This window comes from Rhineura floridana, chromosome 10 (assembly GCF_030035675.1).
Source record: "Rhineura floridana isolate rRhiFlo1 chromosome 10, rRhiFlo1.hap2, whole genome shotgun sequence".
Lineage (NCBI taxonomy): Eukaryota > Metazoa > Chordata > Lepidosauria > Squamata > Rhineuridae > Rhineura > Rhineura floridana.
Genome location: NC_084489.1, coordinates 17,990,639 through 18,007,151, shown reverse-complemented (window position 1 = coordinate 18,007,151; position 16,513 = coordinate 17,990,639). Strand labels below are relative to the sequence as shown.

Below are 16,513 nucleotides of genomic sequence, written 5' to 3'. Positions count from 1 at the left end.
TTGTTTTCTCTGAATCAGCTTGTTTAACTGATTGTTCGTATTGCTTGCATTTCCGATTGGGATTTATTTACACATGACAAACTTATTTCTGTAAGCCTACAATGCTAGGCCATTACAATTGCCTGTGCAGGTTCAAAAAAAATGGAAACCAGTATTGTTATAATGAAGTACCATACATTATAAGATCTATCACTAAATAAAGCAGAAAGGCAGCTATGTACATAGTTAAATTTTCAAGTAATGTTATGTACATTTTATTGCCTGTATATGCACAATGGTAAGCAGAGAACTATACATACACAGTGTAATAGAACAGGAGAAAAGAAGAATGTTACACATATGGAAAATGAGGAAGGGGAGACTATTTTCCTGATGAAGCTGCTAAAAAAAGCCAGTGACGAATAATGACAATTAAGGATTTTTACATATATTTCTAAAATATTTTCCCCGATACACAGCTTTCTGCAACAGCAAATGCTTCTTTTAGAACCACATGTCATCTTCCACAGTCAGAATAACTTCTGATCAAAGTCAAAGTAATTTATTAAATTATGTAACTGCAAGTATTCAATTTTCAAAGTAATTAGCATGTAAAGTGTTATTAGCTCTTTTAAAAATGGTATTTGGCTGCATATTAAAGATTTGGGTTTTGAATACACAATAGCAAAGGAACAAAAATAAAATAAAAAAATATTTTTATAGACAAAGTTTTTCCACAAGACATTATGGGTAGCAGTTCAGTCAAAAGTATCCACCCTGAAGAGGTAGAGAGAATCTTAGACTAGTACAGAAAAACCATAATCCTTGGCACTGCTGTCTTCTCTCTTATAAAGACACAATCCCTAGAACCAGATGATGTAACTACGGTCACAAAATCTAGGTTGTAGCCATTGTGAGAAGGGTGCTGATCTCACTCCCATCTCTCAGTTAAGAGGCTTGGTAAATCTGAGAAACAGAAGACTTTTGGGGACATTTACTTGATTTTTAATCTCTCTTTCAGTTATTAAATCCATAAATACAAAGATGCATTATTCACAAAAAGTTTTTAAAAAGTTACAGAAACACCCTGAAAATATTTCCACATCTCAGTTCGGATGGTCTCAATGATACTATTTCAAGGAAACCATGCAATAAATTTGGTGCCGCTTTCCCTATTAATTCAAATTAAAACCCCAAAACCAATGGTGTCAAGATCTATAGTGCTTGTGATTCTTCTCCCCAGCCCTCCCTGTAAGTCAATGAACAAACTCCCATTCTTGCAAAAGGTCATTGCTGAAAAGTTTTCTGCAGTGCTGTCATATATCCCTACGTGAGTTTAAATGGTAGAACAATTAGTTCCAGTAATTAGGTTGAGAGAAAACATTCTAGTGATAAATACATACTGAGCATGCTTGTGCAGAGCACTCCACTCTGAAACATCCTGCTTGAAGAAGGGATGGTGATAAGAATGATTCATATCCATTAAGTGACTTTGCTTAATCTGAAGGGGGGAAAGCAGGGTGTCACAGAACTCCAGTTCTGCAACACTGTATTCTGAATAGGCTGTCTTCCACAGAGGAGGCACTGATTTGTCCTCCTAGTTCACACTGCATTTTTATTTATGGACAAACATATTCAACTGTGAACCACTTTTACAGAGCTAGATCAATCCAGCTTTTTATGGGCCCTGCTTGTTTACAGACTCTGCTATCCGAGTTAAGACATACATATGAGGATGCCTCTCCAGTACAGTGACTGCGTCTAGTTGCAGTTCAGTCCTGTCCAGATTTGTTGTTCTTATGTCAGCGCAAAATACATGGTAATTAAACAAAAACAGCAATATAGTCATGTTACTTTGTACCCAAATAAAAACAAGGAAATTTAGCTTTTAGCTTTTAAAGCTTAAAACATTCCTGTTTAATTATTTTTTTAAAAAAGAAAAATGTACAGTAATACTGATAAAAATTAATGGGAAGACACACAGAGGAGTGTGAACAGAAAACATGATGGATTAGATTTAAAATTTTTATTTTGCTTCAATCAAGTGATATTAATACTGTTTTTTCTCTTGGATATGGAATAACTGCAACAGTCACATGCAGGCTGAGAATAGCCCTCCATTAAGGAAAAACAAAAAGCGAAAAAACCTCCAACAAAAATGAAGAGTTCCAAAAGTTGTGTTTGAGACTTTTCCTTTTACTGATGTGTCTTTTCTTCTGTGGGCACCAGCATCACGAGCTCTGTCCAGAAACGTCTGCTGCTGCGTCACCTGCTCCTGAGCCTGTTTGTGCACGTTTGATGTAAAGATTCAACAACTTCATCTGCAGATTTAATTTAGTAAATGTCTTGTTTAGTATTTCATGGCATATCATAAGTTAAACACCAATAAAGAAACACATTTGCTAAGGAAGGAAGGATAACAGAGGGAAAAAAGGAGTGATGATTTTCAGAGAGTTATAAAATGTAGCTGTGGTTTATTTATTTATTTAATTTAATTTATATACCGCCCGAAGCCCGAAGGCTCTCTGGGCGGTGTACATAAAAGGTAAAAGCAAGGACAATATATAAATACAATAAATACCATAACTCAAAAAACAAAAACATACAAACAATACAAGAACCAAACAACATCCTGAATACAACATAGTAATAAAATACTATAAAAATACACTTTAAAATGTCATCGGGGAGACCATTCCACAGTTCGGGAGCCACAACCGAAAAGGCCCTATTTCTAGTCACCATCCTCCAAGCTTCTTGATGGGATGGTACTCGGAGGAGGGCCTTAGATGTTGAGCGCAGTGTACGGGTAGTTTCATATTGGGAGAGGCGCTCCACCAGGTATTGCGGTCCCATGCCGTGTAAGGCTTTATAGGTCAAAACCAGCACTTTGAATTTAGCCCGGAAACAAATAGGAAGCCAGTGCAGACGGGCCAAAACAGGTGTTATATGAGCGGACCTTCTGGTCCGCGTCAACAATCTGGCCACTGCATTCTGGACTAACTGTAGTTTCCGAACTATCTTCAAGGGCAGCCCAACGTAGAGCACATTGCAGTAGTCCAATCTAGAAGTTACCAGAGCATGAACGACTGAGGCGAGGTCGTCTCTGTCCAGATAGGGACGTAGCTGGGCTACCAATCGGAGATGGTAGAAAGCATTCCGTGCCACTGAGGCTACCTGAGCCTCAAGAGACAGGGAAGGGTCGAAAAGAATGGACCATTGGTCTCACCTGAAGGGTGATCTTCCTATGAGTACGGACATCACAGCGGGATTTAGCTCCACCTATCGTGCGAAGGCAAGAATGTCTTTGAAGTCAAGACTAGGGGCGTCAGGCCCCTCCCACTCTCCAGTTCATTCGCAGCGAGTCTAAGGAGAAATATCTAAAAATACAAGAACAAGGCCAACTGGCCTGGCAGCAGGAAAATAACACAATAGTACCATGCATAGTAACATGACTCCAACATAGCGGTATAACAGAACTAGAAGTCTTGACTTCACTCTTAAATTTAAATATAATAGTGTAACAGTAACATATAATACATTAGAAAATATATAGTCATCCTCCAACTGGGAGGGTCGTGATGTCTGTACTCATAGGAAAATCACCCTTCAGGTGAGACCAATGGTCCATTTTCCCTATGAGTCCGGCCATCACAGCGGGATGTACCACAGCAGCCCATACAGGGAGGGACCACCCACGTGTTAATCCTCATTAAGAACCTGTTGCAACACTCGTCTGCCGAAAGATGCGTCAGCAGAGGCATAACGATCAATTTTATAATGCCTTATAAACGAGTGTGGGGTAGACCAGACTGCAGCCCTACAAATATCGGCAACAGGAGCATTAGTGGCAAAAGCAGCCGAAGTGGCAGCTGACCTGGTAGAATGAGCCTTTATACTAGCTGGAACTGACAGCTTCAGAGACTCATATGCTAAAGTAATACATGCCCTTAACCAACGGGATAAAGTAGGATTGGAAACTTTATGCCCCATAGACCTTGGATGAAAGGATACAAACAGAGACTCCGTTCGTCGAATCTCTTGGGTCCTAGACAGGTAGGTCTTGAGAGCCCTCCGGACATCTAACGAATGCCAAGCCTTTTCAAGAGGATGGGTAGGATTCGGGCAAAAGGAAGGCAAAACAATGTCCTGGTTGCAATGAAAAACTGAATCGACCTTGGGACGGAAGGAAGGATCAGTCTTCAGCACAACAGAGTCCTTATGGAAGACGCAGAGGTGTCGAGCAGAAGACAATGCGCCCAACTCTGAAACGCGTCTGGCAGATGTGATTGCGATCAGAAACAAGACCTTGAAGGACAGTATACGTAGGGGCACAGTCCTGATGGGTTCAAACGGAGGGCGTTGCAAAGCCTGCAGAACTTTCGGCAAACTCCATGAGGGGAACCGATGGACAACAGCCAGAGAGTGTAGGGCGACTCCCCTCAAAAAACATTTGATGAACGGATGTGAGGAAATATGATCTCCAGGAGAGGACACTGAGAGAATGGACGACAGAGTGGACGCATGTCGACGTAGAGTGTTGGGTCGAAGTCCCATCATAAAGCCGCTATGGAGAAATTGGAGCACCTGATGCACAGGGGCCTGGGATGGATCATGGTGGTGGGACTGACACCACTTGGAGAAAGCCACCCAGGTATGTTGATAAATACGAGTGGTAGATGGTCTTCTCGAGGCCAAAATAATATCAATCACAGCGTCAGACAGTCCAGCTGACCTCAAATGTCCCCGTTCAAACGCCACGCTGTTAGATTGAGCCAAGTAGGGTCCTGGTGCAGTACTGGACCCTGGGATAGAAGGTCTGGCCTTACTGGAAGTGTCCAAGGATCCATCATTGACATTGCCAGAAGATCTGAGAACCACGGTTGGCGTGGCCAAAATGGTGCTATCAGAACCAGCTGTGCCCTTTCGGTTCGTGCCTTCCTCAAGGTTTTGGCTAACAATGGTATGGGAGGAAAGGCGTACAATAGACCGTCTGGCCATGGTGTTGTCAGAGCATCCGCTGCTTCTGCTGTTGAGTCCAGGTATCGGGCAAAGTACCTGGGAAGCTGGCAATTGCGACTGGAAGCAAACAGGTCGACTGAGAGGGCGCTGAACCGACACTGGAGACGATGGAAAATGGCTGGATGAAGTTTCCATTCTCCCGGAAAGACCTGTTGTCTGCTGAGCCAGTCTGCTGTCACATTCCAAATCCCTCTGAGATGTTCTGCTTTCAGGGATTGTAGATGTTGTTCTGCCCAGACAAAGATGAGGGAGGCTAAGTCCTGCAGAGGACGAGACCTGGTGCCCCCCTGTCTGTTCAAATGTGATTTTACACACGTGTTGTCTGTTCGAATGAGCACATGATGCAAAGGGAACAGAGACTGAAAATGACATAGAGCTAAGTGGACAGCCTTTAGTTCCAGCCAGTTGATGCTTTGAGATTGCTCTGCGTTGGACCAAACCCCCTGAACGTACTGGGAGTTGCAGTGGGCTCCCCAACCTATGAGGCTGGCATCTGTGGTTACAACGGTTCTGCGGGGTCCTCTGAACGACGTGCCCTTGGAGAGGTGTTGAACCTTGGTCCACCAGCGGAAGGAGAGGTGCAGTGCGGGGCTCAAACGAACTTTGCGATGGTTGGAGCTGGCAATGTCTTTTTGAAAAGGCAACAGAATCGGGACTTCCGGGAAGGGTGACTTAGCCTGTGCCTGCTTTTGAGACGGGCTCCTGCCTCAAAAGAAGCTTATTCAGATATATCAGTCAGATTTTTTCTTTTTTTGACTGATTAAACTTCTCCCGGGTAGGGAGAAACGAAGAGATTAACCTCAAAGCCTATTTTTGTTGGGACGACCAGATCTCATTAATTTATGGGACGAGGTCCAGCCGACGAAGGTGGGACGGATTTTTAACAACAAGCTCTATCTGGAAAAGCGAACGTTCATCTTATCTTCTAAGAGAGAACGCACTAACAGGCAAGCACCCTTCTTTCTATATTTTTCTTTTACTTGACTTAAATTGTTGCTGTTTAAAAGAGATTTGCCAGATTGATCGGTTTTTGACATCTCACTGGGGAGCCATAACTTCTCTCTGCTACTCACTAATTAATAGCTTATCTCTGTTTTTGTTGCAAAAAGCTGTCCTGGATTTGCATTCTAAAGATATACACAGAAGAGGGATTTCTATTCCAGATTTTTATTTTGAAGAATATTATATTGTCTGAGACTACTCTCTTTTTGGTCTATTTTATTTTGATGAATCTGTTTTCTGACGACCGCCATTAATTGTTTCGAGCCTGGGAACTGCATTTTGTTTACTTAAGCATGGAGAGATAAGGCTGTCTGCTCTGTTTATACTGTGATGTCACCAAGTTTGGAGTATTAACCCAATTGTTGCTGAAATAAGAAGTGGTTTTCCTATATTTTTCTTTTAAAATGGCAATTAAGAAAGTGGCTGAGAAGCTGGAAATAACTATGTTTCAGAAAATAATGGATGAGATTGAGATAACGAAACAAAACCTGCGACAGGGTTGTAAGGAGCTGAAAATTGAATTGAGTAAAATGAAGCAGGAGATTAAAGATATAGGGGTCCCTGTGAGAGAGGTGACCCTGGAAGGGGTCCCTGTGAGAGAGGAGACCCCGGAGATTGGAACAAACGTGGAACAGGAAAAAGATTTGGAGTCTATGGACTTTAGAAACAAAATTTATTGTTTGGAGTCACAGGAGATTAAAGACATAGGGGTCCTTGTGAGAGAGGAGACCCTGGAGACTGGAACAGGGGTCCCTGTGAGAGAGGAGACCCTGGAGACTGGAACAGGGGTCCCTGTGAGAGAGGAGATCCCGGAGATTGGAACAAACGTGGAACAGGAACAAGATTTGGAGTCTATGGACTTTAGAAATAAAATCTATTGTTTGGAACTCAATGTTATCTCTGAAGAAATTAATGAAGATTCTAGAGATAAAGTTATCAATGGCATGGATAATCTTCTGGACTGGAATGATGTGATGGAGCCCAATATAGAGAAAATCTATGGAATTAACTGCAGCCATGTGACAATGGAAAAACTTTCAAGAGATGACCCAGTGTATTTTGAAAAAAAGAACAGAGATATGATTTTACAGCAGTATTTCAGCAACCTATTCAGAATGGATGGCAAGAGAATATTTGGGATAGAGGTAATTCCCATCAGACTCTTACTATATGACTATGGCTTTGACAGCAGGATTATTATGGAATACTGATAATGGAAGATTGGATACTGAAATTACTGGACTTAACAAGACTACTGAAGATGGAAGATGGAAAATGGAACTAATAGGGATAATAGAACAATGGCTACTGAAATTACTGAACCTAACAGATTCTGATGTGATGGATTAATTGAAATGTTTATTTTGACTATGGTTATGACAATAAGATTATCATAATTAGTAATGAGATGGATTAATCGATATGCTTATCTGGAAAAAAAAATTGATAGATATATTTCTTAAAGAATTGAAACCTCTCTTTGACTTTTTGTGGAAAGAATAAAGTAATGTTTATGAGATTTGATGATTAAGTAAGATAACTACTGGAGGAAAGTGATTTTATAATATGACTTAAGAGACAGGATTGTTATATATTATAGACTTATAACTGATTTGATCTTTGACAAATGGGAAGTCAATATTTTACTCTTTATTTTTTATTTTTGTTTTTTTTTTCTTTTTTTCTTTTTGTTTAACTATTTTTGATTTTGTTTTTTGTCTTTGAATGTTTTATGATTTTGTCTTGTATGTTTTATGAAAATCTGAATAAAAATTATTGAAAAAAAAAAAAAAAAAAAGAAAAGGCAACAGAATCCATTGAAGGGGCCGAGTGTGGGCTCGAGCCCATGGCACAATGTGGATTGTAGAGATAAACATCCCGAGTGCTCTGGCGAGAAGCATGACGTCTGCGGATGTTTGTTGCATCAGGGACCTTGCGATGCTTGTGATGGCAGTGATGCGATCTGGAGCCAAGAAGACCATTGCCTGCAGGGTGTCCAGCATTGCCCCTAGATGTAGTAGGCGTTGGGTTGGTTGGAGATGGCTTTTGTCGAAGTTGACAAGCCAGCCGTAGGCCTGCAAAACATTGAGGGTGATCATTAAATGATGATGAGCCAGCTCCTCAGACTTGGCCCGTATTAGCAGATCATCCAAATATGGGTAGATATGAACCCCTTGGGTCCGGAGGTAAGCCACTAGGATGAGTAGCACCTTGGTAAACACTCTTGGAGCAGAGGAGAGGCCGAATGGCATCGCTCTATATTGAAAGTGCTGGTGGCCAAAAGCAAACCGAAGAAACTTTCTGTGGGCTATGCAAATGGGCACATGGAGATACGCTTCCTTAAGGTCGATAGAAGCCAGGAAGTCTCCTTCATGCAGACTCTCCGTAATGGAATGGAGTGATTCCATTTTGAACCTGCGATATGTTACAAAACGGTTGACAAACTTGAGGTCCAATACCGCCCTCCATGATAAATCTCGTTTTGGCACAGCAAATAGGAGGGAGTACACCCCTTCTGACCTCTCAGTTGTGGGAACTGGCTCTATCGCCGCTATGTCCAAGAGGTGGTGTATAGCTGTCTGCATGATGTTGTGCCTGGCTGGTGCCCTTGGGCAAGGAGACGGGTGGAATCTGTCTGATGGGGTTGCCCAGAACTCTATGGTATAGCCATAACTGAAAAGGTCCCTGATCCAGGAGACCGTAGTAAGGCGCAGCCATCGATCTTCAAAATTAAGTAATCTGCCACCTATGGGGAGGGCGTTAATACTACTTGCGTAGGCGAGGGCCTCCCCTATATGAGGACGATGAGTTGCCCCTGCGCCCTTGGTACTGACCTCTGCCCTGGAAGCGTCGGTTCCAGGAGCCCCTGAATGCGTTGGGGTCATAGGATCTGAAGTCGCGGCCTCGTCCTCCTGGCCGCGTTCCTCGAAAGGGCTGGTTAGAACGGAAGGAAGGAAATCGCCTGAAAGGCCTGTGGTCGATGTTCTTGACTGTGGCCAGAACCGGTTTGTGGGCGTCTTTTGGATCAACCAGCACTGCCTTTAGAGCTTCCTCGCCGAAGAGTAGAGATCTGGAGTAAGGAGCCCTGGACAGGTTCAATCTGGCCGCTGAATCAGCTTGCCAGTGGCGAAGCCAGAGGGTGCGTCGAGCGACTATTTGAGCCGTCATGGCTTGTGCCCCTAATTGAGTAGCATCCAGAGTGGCATCGGCCACAAAAGCTGCTGTTTTACGCAATTTCAATAGCGCTCTTCTGAGGGCGACAGGATCAGGGTTAGCGTCCTCTAGAAGGTCATCCAGCCACATCATAGATGCTCTGGAGAAAATGGAGGCTGAAGTGGAGGCACGCATGGATAGGGCAGTGGCCACGTGGTTCTTGTGGAGGGCGAAGTCTATTCGTCGCTCAGTAGTGTCCTTTAGGTGGGATTCCCCTTCCCTGGGCAATAGAGATCGTGAAACGAGGTGAGCGATTGGTTCATCTATGCCAGGGACGTCTAACTTGGTGGCAAAGTCTGGAGCTGGGGCGTAAAGCCTGTCAACCAGGTTCTTGAAGCGTCGAGCTTGGAGTGGATGAGCCCATTCTTCAGAGGCTAATTTGGCAATTGGGTCCGGCACCGGGATGTAGTGTTCAGTAGGTGCACGGGATTTGAGGACCTTGGCCCCTTTGATAGCTGGGGCGGACGAAGTTGAAGGCGCAGTCTGGAGACCAAGGGTATTAACTACCCTGCGTGCTAGCGGCTGATAGTCTGAGGTATTAAACAAGCGATACGATGTATCCTCCTCATGATCTGAATAGTCGCTCCAGTCGTCTCCTTCAACATGGTCAGTGAAAGTTGACTCCTCCGCATACGAGGCTTCGTCCGTACATCTGCCTCTGGCTACATCAAAGGGATCTGGTGAACAGGAAGAATGAGCTTCATGGCACGCACGTTGGTCCATGTTGAGTGGGGGTATGGCAGGAACTTGTGGTAGTGACTGCATTTGGGTGAAAAATGCCAGCATGGCTTGAAGTTGGGAGAGGAAATCAGGAGACAGCTGCAGACCGGATGTGGCAGATGTATGTGCCTGAGGAACTATTGGAACAGATGTTTGGAGTGGTAAAACAGAGGGAGGTTCGTTAGGCGAACACTGAACGGGAAAGCCAACAAACTCTTCCTTGTCAGAGGCAGCAGCAGGGGAATGGAGAATATCGCTTATGTGTGCCTGTGCTGTGGTGGTGGTTGGCACAGAGACATAACGTGGGCGCTTTGGTTTACTATGGCTGGAAAGATGTTTTGTCTTAGCCAGTGCTTTGGCATGTCTGGTCTTAGTCGTGTTAGGATGTTGTGGCTTGGCTGATTGTGGCATGCCTGGCTGATCTGGCACCATATGGGTTGATGGCGACATGCCTGGCTGTTCTGCCATCTTATATTAACTTGGGTGCAGTACACTGCCACGGAGGGGGCAGGATGTAAAGACCCGAACTGGCACAGCGTACGACCACGGAGGGGGTAGAATACACTGGCAGATGGCGAAGTGCACTGCCACAGAGGGGGCAGAATGCACTGAGGTATCAGCGTTAATATAATATAGGCTGTTTTAGAGTTGGCACACTCAGATTAGTGCTGTAGGCTGGGTTTCAGGCTTGGTTCACGGCCCCAGAGGGGGCAGGATGTACCAATATAAATCAGATTTAGTACAAGTCAGCCACTAAGAGTAAAGCTCCAGCCTTGATAATACAATCCAGCCACTAGGATTAAAGCTCCAGCCTTGATAATACAATCCAGCCCACTAGGATTGGAGCTCCAGCCTTGATAATATAATCCAGCCACTAGGATTACAGCCACAGTAAAATTGTGTGTAAGTCAGCCCTGTGTAAGTCTGTCTGCAGCACGTATACAACACACATACGGATAGATAGCCTGCAGGGGAGGTATCCGATGGTTAATAAGGGTAACAAAAAAGGCGGGAAATTTGAATTCAAAAAATGGCGCCCGGAAAAAAGAGCGGGGAAAAATGGCGGAGAGAGAAGGAGCAATGGTGGCCGTCTGGAAGCGAACTGGGGGAAGGGCTGCCCAGCACAGTCTCGCAGGAGGAACCGCGGGGCCGAAAACCGCACTAGCGGCTCTAAAAACCCCCCAGGAAGGAACAGGCAGTAGGGGAAATGCGGCAGCCGCCGCAGAGGGAGCCGCCGTTGCCGTCTGCAAAGCCCTTCGCGGTGGGAAATTAAAGCCACGTAGCGAGGGTGAGCTGAGGTAAAAGGGAGAGCTCAGGTAAAGGCACTAATGAAATAGCCGCAGCCACAGGTTTCAGTGGGGCGAGAACGGACCCGGGCAGGCTAAAACGGGTGACGGGGTAACGGCGGGAGCCGCAGCCGCAAGCTCCCGCTGAGATCAGAAGAACCGCAGCCGCGGTCTTCCGAGAGCGTCACGGAGCGCGGAGAAAAGGCAGCCCAGCAAGACAAGCCGCTAGAAGGGAATTGCAGCCGCAAGTTCCCAGGGGAAGCGCAGAGCCCAAGAGAAAGGGAAAAGCGAAGGGACGAGGAGGATCCGCAGCCGCGGTCTCTCCTAGGGGTGGGGAGTAATCCAAAAGGGGAAACAAACTGCCCGGGCAAGGGAAAAAGGCTCCCCAAGATAATTCCCCAAATTTCGGATACAGTTAAACGCAGTTAAACACAATACGGAGGGAAGGAGGACACTTGGAGACACACAAGAGACAATACCTCCGCGCCCTGTCAAACAAACACACAAACAAACACCAAAAGAACTTAGCTAATCGCTACGCTATATAGATCTCAATCTTGTTCGTACGAAAGGCAAGAATGAACTGGGGAGTGGGAGGGGCCTGACGCCCCTAGTCTTGACTTCAAAGACATTCTTGCCTTCGCACGATAGGTGGAGCTAAAACCTGCTGTGATGGCCGGACTCATAGGGAAAACTCCCAAGCTACGAACCTGTTCTTTCAAGGGGAATGTAACCCCATCCAGAACAGGGTAAACATCCACCATCTGGGCAGAGAAGGCACTCACTAACAGCGTCTCGGTCTTGTCTGGATTAAGCTTCAGTCTGTTAGCTCCCATCCAATCCATTATCGCAGCCAGGCAACAGTTTAGTACGTTAACAGCCTCACCTGAGGAAGATGCAAAGGAGAAGTAGAGTTGCGTGTCATCAGCGTACTGGTGACAACGCACTCCAAAACTCCTGATGACCGCACCCAGCGGCTTCATATAGATGTTGAAAAGCATGGGGGACAGTACCGATCCCTGTGGGACTCCACAATGGAGAGTCCAGGGTGTCGAGCAGTGTTCCCCAAGCACTACCTTCTGGTGACGACCCACCAAGTAGGAGCGGAGCCACCGCCAAGCAGTACCCCCAACTCCCAACTCCGTGAGCCGTCCCAGAAGGATACCATGGTCGTTTAGGAACAATCCAACATGCATTTACGGCTGAGGGGAGTTGGATGCGGCAGATCTCCAGCTGAGCCGGCTGGGTCCTTGCTCAGCCAGCATAAACTCTTCAGGCCGGCTCAGCTGGGGCTCAATCAACCTAGCCAAGACCAGCGTAAGTGAAGCCAGTGTAAGCTAGCCTAAGTCCCCAAAAAGAGGAGTTCTGGGGGAGTGTCAAGTGCATGTCAGGGAAAGGGTCAAGGTGAGGGGACTTAGACTACATCCAGTTCATGTCTGGAGTGCTCCTGCAGGTCCCAATTCAGGCAAAGATTACGCCAGGAAAAAGGCTAGTCTAAGAAAACAAATACAATAGAAGTCAATGGAGAAGGCTTACTCCCAGGTAGGGGTATTTGGGAGAGCAGGCTTTTACTTTCTGGTCCCTGCATGCAGCTCTTGGATGAGCCGTGTTCAGCCAACCCAGAGCATCCTGAATGGCAACTGGATGCGGTGGAACTTTATGCTAGTGTCTCTTGCACCGGCACCACCTATGCCAGATTTCCCTGAGTTGGATTGCTCTGTTAAATACTGAGTGAAAGTTGAACTGTTTTACATTGTTAGTGGGGAGAAATCGGACTAGTTTTCACCATAACCTATTATATACTGTATTTATTATTATTATTATTATTATTATTATTATTATTATTATTAATTTATTTATTTATTTATTTATTTTTACCCCGCCCTATTTTCCAAACTGGAACTCAAGGCAGCTTCCAAATAAAAATACATATAATTAAGAACATACAATAATCTAAAATAAATAGAATTAAATTATTTGCAATATTAAAACCGTTCAAACATACACTTAATAAATCACCTCAGTTTAAAATAGTACAATGATACAATAACAATACAACACCCTCTTCAAGCCATGACCTTAGCAACCTTCAGCTCCAAAGGCCTATTGGAATAAAAAAGTCTTTACCTGCCTACGGAAGGACTGCAAAGAGGGGGCCATTCTTGCCTCCCTAGGAAGGAGTGTACACTTGTTAATTACAGGAAGTGAGCAGTTGCAACACTTGAGTTGATATTAAGACTTGGTTCAGGGGTAATGGGAGGCAAGCCATAGTTTCTTGCTACAAGAATGAGCTGTGGTAAGTTTTAGGCTCCCACGTTCCCTCTCTTTCACACCTGTGAGGAGAAGCTTTGGGTTTTAAACTACCCCCATTATCCTGTGACATCTGAACTTGGGGGGAATGGTGGTTTGAGAGCAAGTCAGGATCTGAAACCTTCGTTTGGCTTGTTCTTGTTAACCATAACTTAAAGAAACCATAGTTCCCCAAGTTCAGATGTCACAGAGAACAGTGAAAGCTTTTGATCTCCTCTTGCAGCTACAGATGAACAAACAACAGGAGAGGGACACACAAGCCTAAGGCTTGCTGTGGCTTGTTTCCTGTTACATTTTACTGGGGCTTAGACTTGTTAATTTGACAATTTGCATAGCAAAGAAAACTGATTTTTATTGTTCAGCCTTTCAGCACTGAGACAGCTACTAAGGATCGCTTCTTGTACAAGATCACAATCTTGCTTTAAAACCCATGATATCAGTAAATTTTATGACCCATTTAAAATACAATTTGTTTCTTCCTTTTTTTCTAAAAACCTAGGGCTATTGTAGGTAAATCTTTAAGCCAGATTAATATGCCATATTTTACACAGAATTCACAGAATGGCATAGCATGTATCCAGCCTTTTTGTAGCCAACTACTGAAACCAAACTAGCTCTTAGATGTGACAAATCTCCACTTACTTTGCTGCCAGTGAGTTGGCTGAGATGTGGCTTCAGTTCATCACCAATTACTGCATGGATGGCTACAAGACAAAAGACACAAGCCTTCCGAACACTGCTCTCAGAGTTATCATAGCCCTAGAAAGCAAGAAAAATTAGCATTTAAAACCTTATCAATTAATGAATAATACTAAAAATATTAAAACAAAGAAAAGTTGCTGAAAGTATATTTAAATGAGCTAGAAATCTTGTGATAAGATTCCTAAAATTATTTGATGGATGGAATGATATATGGTCTCTGAAGAAATCAATTTTGGTTAAATAGATGCATTCAGTGCACGTTTACTTGAAAACTGAGTTGCCTCAGAGAAAAAAAGCTAACATCTGGTTTTAGTTCTTTGCAACATACATGTTTTCTTAGGTTTTCATAGGTCATTAGTTGTATATATGTTGTACCTTCTTACCTGTATTAGACCTGGTACTATTTCTGGCAATAGCTGAGCAAGTGTTTCTTTAGAGACTCTCTCTATCACCTTAGTCTGCATTTTGATTGCGGCCAGATTTATAGGGTAATCTGCTGTTTGGATAATAGGACAAAGTACTTTGATGCACTGATCTGGACTAATCGATGTGGCCAGCATGGTAGCAGCCTCTTCAGCAGATCTCACCACCTAAAAGATAAAGCAGAAACTTAGAGAAGCAATTAAATTGCATTTACTCAATTTTACTTTTGGTACCTTGTTAAAACTTGGTGGAAAATTCACTGTAAATACTTTTTCCTTTATAGCTAAAATTCCTATTAGATTAGTGTCATTTCAATGACGGGGACCATCTTTTCAAAAAAGTGTTCAGCATCGTAACTTGAAAACATGAGCACATATTGGCAAATAATGAAACACTTTATTTGGGTAATCAATCAAGGATTTGAATATTTTAACTCCTCACATGGCAGTTGTTTTAAAAACAAAAAACCCACCTACAAACAAGGAAAGAGTATAATCTCAATATCTCTGAGATATTTTATAGGAAGTGATTGATAAATAAAAAAGGAATCAAATAAATTCCCATTCATTCAAAGTTCATGATTTTCAGCTATAGTTTTAAACTGAATTTCTACTTTATATATTCTTGATAATGATTTCACATTTTAAAAAGGTTATATTTGTACATGGTGTGTAAAAAGAAAAGCTGAATAAAGGATATGCAAGTAAATTTCTTAGCATCAACAGAACAGAGAGAAACCCTCTTGGTCACAGTGGCATACAAGTCAGATCCCTGCAGAACAATCCTGCGCTGCTGAAGAGAGAGTTTGAATGAAGCAAGCACCTGGATGAGGACAATCCTGATCCTGCCTGGCCAGGAGGCCCATTGTTGTTGATTATCTTAGGTGCTTAAGGAGTAACATTTTTATTAATATTACTATTGCATCCTAGTGATGCACACAGTCTTGATAGGAAATAGTTTGCAAATTACAAGATTGGTTCATAACTGGTTGAAACAGAGTTTAAAGGACGTCCCCACTGAGAAACAGTCACTCTTCACAGAATCTGTAGTATTGGAGATATTTTTTGGGATTGAAAGCATAGGAGACTCACTTTCTCAGTGTTCAATGTGACTATATGTTACACTTACAGCAGTTCTGCACTCTTATGACAAATACCCCATATCTTTTAATTCTTAATTGATTAAATTGATTTTAATTTATATTGATTACTTTAGTCACATCCTCAAGAACAACACAAACTTAAAGAAGTGAAACAAACCTCTTTGTGAGGATCCTTATGAGCTTCTAGAGTCTTCATGATTGTGAGTTCTGCATAATTTCTAAATCTTGCTGGTTGGTGCCTTAAAATCTCTCTTAAGACTTTCAATGCCAGTGCTCTAATTGCATGCTGAAAGTTTAAACATATTTGGTTTAGTCTTCTTTGCACAACTTCAAACTGATTATTTTTGACATTGGATCAAATGCTTTGATTTGGATTCCTGCATTGAGCAGGGGGTTGGACTTGATGGCCTTATACGTCCCTTCCAACTCTACTATTCTATGATTCTATGATCTATGAAAACTTAGTCCCATATTTCCAGAACTGAATCCACTATTTAATTGCTCCTTTGGGATCTCAGAAAATAGAGGACCTTTCCACATTAATTTTCTTTATGTAGCTGTTACACATTTATTGCCAGGAATCCAGACAATCTTGCCTCATGATAGAACTTCTGTGGTGAACATCACATTTACCTAGAACACTAGAACATTTTACGTTATTGCTATTAGAAAAATAGCTCATTTAACACATTGGAAGTACAGTTCAAGATACTCTTGCACAATATAATTGTATGTATGTCTCTGCCTTTATTGT

General features: G+C 43.1%; 1 protein-coding gene across 10 annotated transcripts in view; it reads right to left on the bottom strand.

The window, feature by feature from the left end:
• Positions 1 to 1,990: 1,990 nt before the first annotated feature.
• The window catches only part of CLASP2 (cytoplasmic linker associated protein 2), a 232,004-nt gene continuing 217,481 nt past the window's right edge, over positions 1,991 to 16,513 (bottom strand). For all 10 annotated transcript variants that reach the window (XM_061587096.1, XM_061587086.1, XM_061587088.1 and 7 more), the window contains 4 exons: positions 15,917 to 16,045; positions 14,618 to 14,824; positions 14,175 to 14,291; positions 1,991 to 2,300 (listed from right to left, as the gene is read on the bottom strand). In XM_061587096.1, the coding sequence (XP_061443080.1) occupies positions 2,211 to 2,300; positions 14,175 to 14,291; positions 14,618 to 14,824; positions 15,917 to 16,045 (543 nt within the window). In that variant the 3' untranslated portion in view covers positions 1,991 to 2,210. The remainder of the gene's footprint in view (positions 2,301 to 14,174; positions 14,292 to 14,617; positions 14,825 to 15,916; positions 16,046 to 16,513) is intronic.